The 10,079-nt window shown below is 43.9% G+C and overlaps 1 protein-coding gene across 1 annotated transcript; it reads left to right on the top strand.

Annotated features, from left to right (window-relative positions):
• The first annotated feature begins 513 nt into the window (after positions 1–513).
• Positions 514–9,765, top strand: LOC148136435 (putative G protein-coupled receptor 139). Its single transcript, XM_087983194.1, has 2 exons — positions 514–694; positions 8,852–9,765. Exons 1-2 carry the CDS (start codon positions 514–516, stop codon positions 9,763–9,765), a joined length of 1,095 nt encoding a protein of 364 aa, XP_087839320.1.
• Positions 9,766–10,079: the final 314 nt, after the last annotated feature.

Genomic DNA, 10,079 nt, shown 5'->3' on the forward strand with positions numbered 1-10,079 from the left:
TGTGATACTCAGTGAAAGAAACCAGGTGCACAAATCTTTATTCAATTTCCACCACCAGGAAGAAAGGAAACACACGCACTTTCCTTAGATTTGTTGTTGTTGAGTTTCTACAGCATTTTCTGATTTTATTTCAAAACTAATTCCACAGAGGCCAGTATTAGTGAACCTGATGGTTTTTGAACAATTGGCAATGGATTCATGTTCACCATGAGACTCAATTCTAGACTTTGATTGAATGCAAATTTCACTCTCTGCCATAGAGAGATTCGAACCCACATCCCAGGATATTTCCTAGATCTCTGGATTAAGAGCTTCGTGACAATTCCACTCTTCCATTGTCTCCTAGTTGATGCCAATCACGCTTCCTCTTAGCTCTTCTGGACCATGACTCCAGCATTGAACAATACGCCATTGTGTCCAGGTCCATCACTGATATCAAATTATCTGGTCAACAGTCCTCCACTGCGTCTGACTTCGGAGTCTCCGACCTTCTGACAACTTCCCAATGTTAAAATGGAGAAGCTGGTCATCAGCTTCAGGAAGTGGCCTGCAGTATATGCCTCTGTCGGTATCAGTATTGCTGAGGTGGAGAGCTTCAAGATCCTAGGAGTAAGCATCAGGAATGATCCATCCCCCAATCCATCCATGATGCTTCAGACAAGAAAACACATCAACACCTCTACTTCCTCAGGAGGCAAAGGAAATTCAGCATGTGCACAATGACACATCAATTTTCATTGATGTACCATAGAAAGCATCCTCCCCTGATGCCTCACAGCATGGTATGGCAACAGCTGTCCCTAAGACAGCAAGAAATTACAGAGAGTTGTGAACACAGCCCAGTCCTTCACACAAATCAGCCTCCCATCCATCTTAACTCAGGGAATCTAATCTAATCTTACTGCTGCCCTCGGGAAAGCAGCCAACAACATCACAGACCCCTCCCACCACGGGTACACTATCTTCCAACCTCTTCCATTAGGCAGATGGTACAAGTTTAAAAACACGTACCAACCGATTTAAGTACAGCTTCTTCCCCGATCATATGATCAAACCTCTCATACATTACAGTTGATCTTTCTCTGCACCTTCTCTGTAGCTGTAACACTATATTCTGCATTTTGTTCTATGACCCTGATGTACATTTGTAAGGTATGATTTGTTTGGTTAGCATGCAACTCAGTACTTTTCATTGTATCCCGTATGTGTGCCAATAATAAATCTCAACAAATCTTGATGGGTTGTTTCAGCCTCTTCCCACCCCGCGCAATGTAATTTGTTTCTGTCTTGACTCTATTTTTTTCAGTCCATGTGCAATCTCTTCTACATGCACCCTGTGTGCCCTCACACGCCCTATATCACCTCAATACTATGACATTTCCTAGTTCAAACCATCTCTTCTCCACAATATCAATCACTCCATGGCAAAAGTGAGGACTGCAGATGCCGGAAATCAGAGTCTAGTTTAGAGTGGTGCTAGAAAAGCACAGCAGGTCAGGCAGCATCCGAGGAGCAGGAAAATTGACATTTCGGGCAAAAGCCCTTCATCAGAACTGAAGGCCATCAGAATGGTTTCTGAATACACTATTTCCCAATGAAGTGAAGACCTAACCAATCCTCATCGATAACCCTCTCTCTTCTTCTGGTTGAATTTGTTTTCCTTTATCTTGGCAGTGTGGATGAGCAAAGGGATCTTGGTGTCCATGTACACAGATCTCTGAAAGTTGCCACCCAGGTAAATAGTGCGGTGAAGAAGGCATATGGCATACTGGCTTTTATTGGTAGAGGAATTGAGTTCCGGAGCCCTGAGGTCATGTTGCAGTTGTATAAGACTCTTTTGCGGCCGCATCTGGAGAATTGTGTGCAGTTTTGGTCGCCATACTATAGGAAGGATGTGGAGGCACAGGAACGGATGCAGAGGAGGTTTACCAGGATGTTGCCTGGTATGGTAGGAAGATCGTATGAGGAAAGGCTGAGGCACTTGGGGCTGTTTTCATTGGAGAAAAGAAGGTTTAGGGGTGACTTGATAGAGGTGTACAAGATGATTAGGGGTTTAAATAGGTTTGACCATGAGAACCTGTTTCCACGTATGGAGTCAGCTATTACGAGGGGGCATAGCTTTAAATTAAGGGGTGGTAGGTATAGGACAGATGTTAGGGGTAGATTCTGTATTTTTCTATGTTCTATGTTCTATGCTGCATCATGAAGTGTTTTGTTATTCAATCTCACCTGGTCTCCTCCTCCTCATGGGATGGTTGTGTTATGATGACGTTAATGAATTCACAATCAAAAGAATGAATTTCATCCCATCATGAAACATAGTGAATCTGGAATCAATTTTTAAAAATTGCGCAAGTAAATCTTGCCCAATGCTGACCTACGAAACATTGTTGACTTCTTTACCACATAACGCCCCGGACCTGATCAGGTGTACCCTAGAACACTGTGGAAAGCTGGGGAAGTGATTACTAGGCCCATTGCTGAGATATTTGGGTCATTGATAGTCACAGGTGAGGTGCCGGAAGACTGAAGGATGGCTAACGTGGTTCCACCAATTAAGAAAGGTGGTAATGAAAAGCGAGGGAACTTTCCACCAGTCAGCCTGATATCAGTGGTAGAGGGAATCCTGAGGGACAGGATTTACAAGTATTTGGAAAGGCAAGGACTGATTAGAGAAAGTAAGTATGTCTTTGTATGTGGAAAATTGTGTCTTCCTAACTTAATTAGATTTTTGAAGAAGTAACAAAAGAGGATTGATGAGGGCAGATTGGTGGACGTGACCTATATAGACTTCAGTAATGCGTTTGACAAGGATCCCCATGGAAGACTGGTTAGTGAGATTCGATCTTATGGAATACAGAGATAACTAGCCACTTGGATACAGAAATGCCTCAAAACTATAAGACAGAGGGTGGTGATGGAGGGTTGTTATTCAGACTGGAGGCCTGTGACCAGCAGTGTGCCAGAAGGATTTGTGCTGGATCCACTACTTTTCGTACTTATATAAATAATTTGGATGTGCGCATAGGAGGTATACTTCGTATGTTTGAAGATGACACTAAAATTGGAGGAGTACTGGACAGGGACGTAGGTTACCTCAGAGTACAACGGGACTTTATCCGATGAGCCAATGTGCTGAGGAATGGCAGATGGAGTTTAATATGGATAAATGCAAGGTTATGCATTTTGGAAAGGCAAATCAGGGCAGGACTTATACACTGAATGGTATGGTCCTGGGGAGTGTTGTTGAAAAAAGAGACCATGGCGTGCAAGTTCATAGTCTCTTGAAAATGGAATCAAAGGTAGATAGGATAGTGAAGAAGGCGTTTTGTATGTATTCCCTTACTGGTCAGAGCATTGAGTACAGGAATTAGGATGTCACATTGAGACTGCATAGGACTTTGGTTAGGCTACTCTTTGAATACTGCATTCATTTCTGGTCTCCCCATTTTTAGGAAAGATGTTGTGAAACTTGAAAGGGTTCAGAAAAGATATATAAGGATGTTTACCAGGGTTGGAAGATTTGAGCAACAGGGAGAGGCTGAACAGGCTGGGGCTGTTTTCCCTGGAACATTGGAGGCTGAGGGGTGAACTTATAGAGGTTTAGATGCATGGATAGGATAAATAGACACGGTATTTTCCCTTGAGTGGGGGAGTCCAGAACTAGAGAGACTAGGTTGAGGTTGCGAGAGGAAAGATATAAAAGGGACCTATGGGGATTTTTTTTCACACAGAAGGGTGGTGCATGTGTGGAATGGGCTGCCAGAGGTAGTGGTGGAGGCTGTTATAATTACACGATTTAAAAGACAACTGGATGGGTATATGAAGAGAATCGTAGAATCTCTACAGCGTGGAAACAGGCCATTTGACCCAACAAGTCTACACCGTCCCTCTGAAGAGTAACACACCTAGACCCATCCCTCTACCCTATCACCCTACACTTATCTCTGACTAATGCACCTAACCTACACATCCCGAGACACTATGGACAATTTAGCACAGCCAATTCACCCGAACCTGCACATCTTTGGATTGTGGTCGGAAACCAGAGCACCCAAAGGAAACCGACACAGACACGGGGAAAATGTGTAAACTCCACATAGCGTTTGGAAGGGTTTAGAGGGATATGTGGCAAATGTTGCTAAATGGGACTAGATTAGGATAGGATATCTGGTTGGCATGGACTAGGTGGACCGAAGGGTCTGTATCTGAGCTATATAACTGTGCGACTCTATGACTCTATCTGGTTCAGTAATGCCCTTAAATAAGGGGATCTGTTGTCATTGCCGAAGCTGGCCGAGAGGTGACTCTCCAACAGCAATATGCTTTGCTCCCCTGACGAAGGACAAACCAAGCCACTCAGCTCAAGGCAATTTCCAGTTCAGTGATGAACTTTGGTATTGCAAGTAATGCCCACATCCAGGCACCGCCAAAACAAAGCCTCTTTTCCTTTGTGCTTCCTGCTGTTCACCAATTCTACAGTCTTTAAACAAAATCTGAAATTTCCTTTTGTCTTCAGATCTGATAAAAGCTCATCGATTTGAACTACAGGGCCTGTCCTTCAGGGGTTACTATTCCACTCACCCTCCCCCACACTGTACAATTCCAGAACACTGGAGCCTGTCCTTCAGTGGGTTACTAGCCCATCCCCCATTCCCCTACTGTACAATTATCCTTCTCTCAGTAGCATTGAGATGAGAGACAGGAGTGGTATCTAATTAGGTATAATGGTGCTGTACCTAAAGCCACTGCCCGTGGCTGGTATTAAGGTTTGAGTCAGAAGACCCATGATTTTCATCCGCCTCACCTCACACTTTTAATTCGAGAACACTGGAGCCTGTCCTTCAGGGGGTTCCTAACCCATTCCCCCATCCCCCTACTGTACAATTCCAGAACACTGGAGCCTGTCCTTCAGTGGTTACTAACCCACTCACCCTCACCCACACAGTACAATTCCAGAACTTTGGAGCCTGTCCTTCTGGAGGTTACTAGCCCATCTCCCCCCACCCACTATACAGTTCCAGAACACTGCAGCCTGTCCTTCAGGGGGTTACTAACCCATCCCCCATCCCCAACTGTACAATTCCAGAACACTGGAGCCTGTCCTTCAGGAGTCACTAACCCACTCACCCTCCCCCACACTGTACAATTCCAAATCACTGGAGCCTGTCCTTCAGGGAGTTACTAACACATACCTCCTCCCACTTTACAATTCCAGAACACTGGATCCTGTCCTTCAGGGGGTTACTACCCCATCCCCCATTCCCCTACTGTACAATTATAGAACACTGGATCCTGTCCTTCAGCGGGTTACTACCCCATCCCCCATTCCCCTACTGTACAATTATAGAACACTGGATCCTGTCCTTCAGGGGGTTACTAGCCCATCCCCCATCCCCCTACTGTACAATTCCAGAACACTGGGGTCTGTCCATCAGGGGTTACTAACCCACTCACCCTCCCCCACACTGTGCAACTCCAGAACACTGGAGCCTCTCTTTCAGGGGGTTACTCACCCATCCCCACTCCCCCACTGTACAACTCCAGAACACTGGAGCCTCTCCGTCAAGGGTTACTAACCCACCCCGCACCCCACCCCCACTGTTCAATTCCACAACACTGGATCCTGTCCTTCAGAGGATTACGAGCCCATCCTCGATAATGTTGCTGGGAACTGGAGCTGCCCACCTCCAACTTTAGGGTCTTGATGGGAGGCAAATTTCTGCAGGTATCCTCTCTACTGCCTGGTAGGCTTGTTATCGGGTCGCTCCTGCAGAGTCCCATCACATTTCTTTGTGTTACAACAAGATTGCACCTATTCACGCTGTATCTCACCTCAGATGCTGCCTGAGTAGTTGAGATCTCGCAGCATTGATTGTACTTACTTCAGCTTTCCCACAATTGCAATATTTTGTTTTTGCATCATGAAGAAATAGGGTGTAGGTTTTTACACAGATATATTTCTGTGAGAAAGAGCGAAGAGAGACTTATGTTGGACACACAAATGATATGCTTTGATGATTTTTTTTTTGCATATGTTATATTTTCCATGAAATCCATTTCATCAAATGTTTGCACAATCTCAAATGCTGGGTGGGGTCAGTCATAGAGTCATAGACCCTTCGGTCCAACTCAGCCATGTTGCCCAGATATCCTGAATTAATCTCGTCCCATTTGGCAGCACTTGGCCCATGTCCTTCTCAACCCTTCCTATTCCCATACCCGTCGAGATGCATTTTAAATGTTTTAATTGTGCTAGATTCTACCACTTCCTCTGACAGCTCATTCCATGCATACACCACCCTCAACCTAAAAAAAGGTGCCACTTAGGTCCCTTTTAAATCTAAATCCTTTCACCCTGAATCTGTGCCCTCTAGTTCTGGGATCCCCTCTCCTGGGGAAAATACCTTGAGCATGTATCCTATCTCTGGCCCTCTTGATTTTATAAACATCTATAAGCTCACCCCTCTGATGCTCCAGGGAAAACAGCCCCAACCTGTTCATCGTCTCCCTATACCTCAAACCCTCCAACCCTGGCAATGTCCTTGTAAATCTTTTCTGGGCCTTTGCAAATTTCACAATATCCTTCCTATAGGAGGGAGATCAGATTTGTCCACAATATTCCAAAAGTAGGATAACCAATGTCCTGTGCAGTTGCTTTCTGCAGAATAACCTTTGTGCCGTGCACAGTGGGGCATGAGATTTGATTTAATGAAAAAATAATGTCAGGTGCCCATTTTGTTTTTTTTAAATAATACAGCTCCTTCCCTAATTGGTTTCACATGGAAGAGCCAGATGATGCCCATACCAACCTGTTCACTAACCTGTAAGTAATGACACAGAACCATTAGGGAATCACTGTGCCATAAATAAATCACTGCTCTCTCCATTTACTAACTACTTCAGGCAGTGTGTTTGCCTCTTTCGTCACACAGAAGATGTACAGGTCATCGCTTTACCCGATAGAACTCATATACTATCCCATTCTTGCAGCGTTTGGAGTGCCTGGTAAGTCAATTCAAAAGGTGGTGTGTTCAACACATTGTGGGACAATTTCTACCCAATGCCTGGTAAAGGCAGTCATGCTCGTGTACTCAGTTTAGATCTTAATACTTGTCTGATCGATAAAGTTGGATGTTTCCAGGAGCCAGCTCAATACCAGATTGATGCCCCTCATTACACAAACAGGATATAATCACTTGTTTTGACTGTGAGAAATGTACAAACCATTTTCTGTTTGTTAACAGCCAATTCCTGTTTACACTCATCAGCTTTGGTTATCTTCTCTCAGCCTTGATATTTTCTTTCCAGCTGCTTTATTCTATCCTTCATCATCAATGCTTTACTTGTCCATTTTCACTTTGTTGTACTTTTACCTGGAGCTCTTTCACCTTGATGTTCTCTTTGAACCTCTAGGTGCAACCTTGACATTGCCTTCCGTTCGGATCTCTTTCAACCAGGCTACTGTATAACCTTTCCCTTCCACCTTCACTCATTGCATTTCTCCTCTATCTTTCTCAGAATCATTGAATTCATACAGCATGAAAGCTCAAAGAATCCACACTGACTCCAAAGTGTCCACACTGTTTCCCTACATTTCCCATAGCTAACCCACATAACCTGCATATCTCTGGACAGTATTGGCAAATTCTTATGGTCAATCTACCGATCCTGCACATCTTTGGACTCTTTTAATCCTGTTCTTTTGCTCATTGATGGTATTTTCTCTGCAACACTTCTGTTATGTCGAATTTTTAATACTTGTTGTTTTCTTCTCTCATGTTCCCACATTGCCTTTTTGCTGGCTTCTCTTCTGGTGCACATAATCCCTCATCTTGTCTCCTGGTGGGCGGCACGGTGGCACAGTGGTTAGCACTGCTGCCTCGCAACGCCAGAGACCCGGGTTCAATTCCCGCCTCAGGCGACTGACTGTGTGGAGTTTGCACATTCTCCCCGTGTCTGCGTGGGTTTCCTCCGGGTGCTCCGGTTTCCTCCCACAGTCCAAAGATGTGCAGGTCAGATGAATTGGCCATGTTAAATTGTCCGTAGTGTTAGGTAAGGGGTAAATGTAGGGGTATGGGTGGGTTGCGCTTCGGCGGGTCGGTGTGGACTTGTTGGGCCGAAGGACCTGTTTCCACACTGTAAAGTAATCTAAAAAAAAAAATGTTTCCCTTTTCTTGAGGTTCCCCCCGGTTCCTTTTCTACAGTGTTGGCTTTTCATGGACTGACTCCAACTCCCCACCTGCACACCCCAATCCCAATCCTTCAATTGCTCATAGAATCTCAACACCCTAACGTAAACCGTTTGATAGATGATGAATTGTTGGCCGTTGAGATTGAGACAGGCATGCAAGGGCAAGTGCATCAAATGCCTGATGAGCCCGAAATGTCGACTCTCCTGTTCCTTGGATGCTGCCTGACGTGCTGTGTTTTTCCAGCGCACAAAGGCAAGTGTGAGAAATGGATTCAAATAGTTTGGTGATTGGTTTTGGTCTGACACAGTCGTGATAGGTCAAATTGCCTTTTTAATGTGTCATACACTCCACAACAGGTCTCCATGGATTGTACTAAACATGTGAGAATACATGGTATTTCATCTTTGCCCTGACATCGTCATATAATTTTCAAATGGTTATAATACAGAAGGAGGCCATTTGACCTTCTGGCCCAATCGAGCCCTTTGCAAGGGTGATGTAGCTTAACTCACTTCTCTATACCTTTCCACAACACTGTAAAACACAACCCAAAACCAGTTGCTTATCTAATTCTTTTGAAAGTGCGGAAGGACATTTTTTCAACCTACATTTCAGGCAACTCATCCTCTTTTACTGCTTTTATCTTTCTGTCACAGTGAACGTGGTAGCGATCCTGATCCTGTCCCTTGGAAAGTGTGATCTCTCTAAATGCATCACATGCTATCTGATGGCCATGGCTGCAGCAGATCTGATGGTGGTGGTCTGCAATGTCATATTGTATCGGATTGCTGGTCTTTATTGGTTAAGGTCTTTCCTGCTCTACACTCCTGTGTGCAAGTTCATTCTCTTCCTGGCTCCGACTGCTATAGACTGCTCTGTTTGGTTAACTGTCGCTTTTACATTCGATCGGTTTATTGCAATTTGCTGTGAAAAGCTGAAATCAAAGTATTGTAAGGGTAAAATTGCAGTTGGGGTTATCGTGATTGTGAATGTACTGTTCTGTTTGAAGAATATTCCTTGGGCTTTTACATATATTCATTATTTAAAAATTGACAGTATTCCAATGGGTTGCCTTACATCATTAAGCTTTTATATGTTACCCACATGGATAGCATTTTCTTGGATTGAACAGCTGTTAACTCCATTACTTCCCTTCATTTTAATTTTATTGTTTAATGCTCTCACTGTCAGACGTATTTTAGTGGCTAGTCAGGTCCGGAAGTGTCTCAGGGACCACAGCAGTGGTGCAAATATTCAGGACCCTGAGATGAAGAGCCGAAAAAGATCCATCATCTTACTTTTTACCATATCCAGCAGTTTTATCCTGCTCTGGATGACAGCAGTCACATATTTTATATTCTATCGAATTACAAACATCTTTAAACGGAGATCTTCATTTAACTCTTTCCAAAGTTTCCAAGAAGCAGGAAATATGCTTCAGCTTCTGAGTTCTTGTACTAATACAGTCATTTATACAGTGACCCAGAGGAAGTTCAGAAGTGAGCTGCTTAATGTCCTCAGCTCTCCTTTCATTCTAATTTATAAAGCAATTCATTCAAACAGGAGGTAAATCTGACCTCCCCAGGAGGAATTATAGCTGCAGATCACAATGGGACTTCAATATTCCAAAATATCAGATCAATGGGAGGGGGGTACAATGTACGACACAAAAGTGGATATTGCCCCAAATTTCAAATTGATTTACATGTTTTTTTTTGGTGCTGAATTAATCTGGTCTTGTGAAGCCACTGCCTTTAGGAAACTGCAGTGGGTATCGACACATCTCAGTCATGCCACATTAAGCTGTTTCCAAATGGAAGTTTCTTTGTCGACCTGTGCAAAGTGTAATCAAATGGTTCCAACCTTTGAATACTAATGGTGCTA

Source organism: Chiloscyllium plagiosum, unplaced genomic scaffold (assembly GCF_037043375.1).
Source record: "Chiloscyllium plagiosum isolate Xiang-an unplaced genomic scaffold, Cpla_swu_hap1 HiC_scaffold_45, whole genome shotgun sequence".
Lineage (NCBI taxonomy): Eukaryota > Metazoa > Chordata > Chondrichthyes > Orectolobiformes > Hemiscylliidae > Chiloscyllium > Chiloscyllium plagiosum.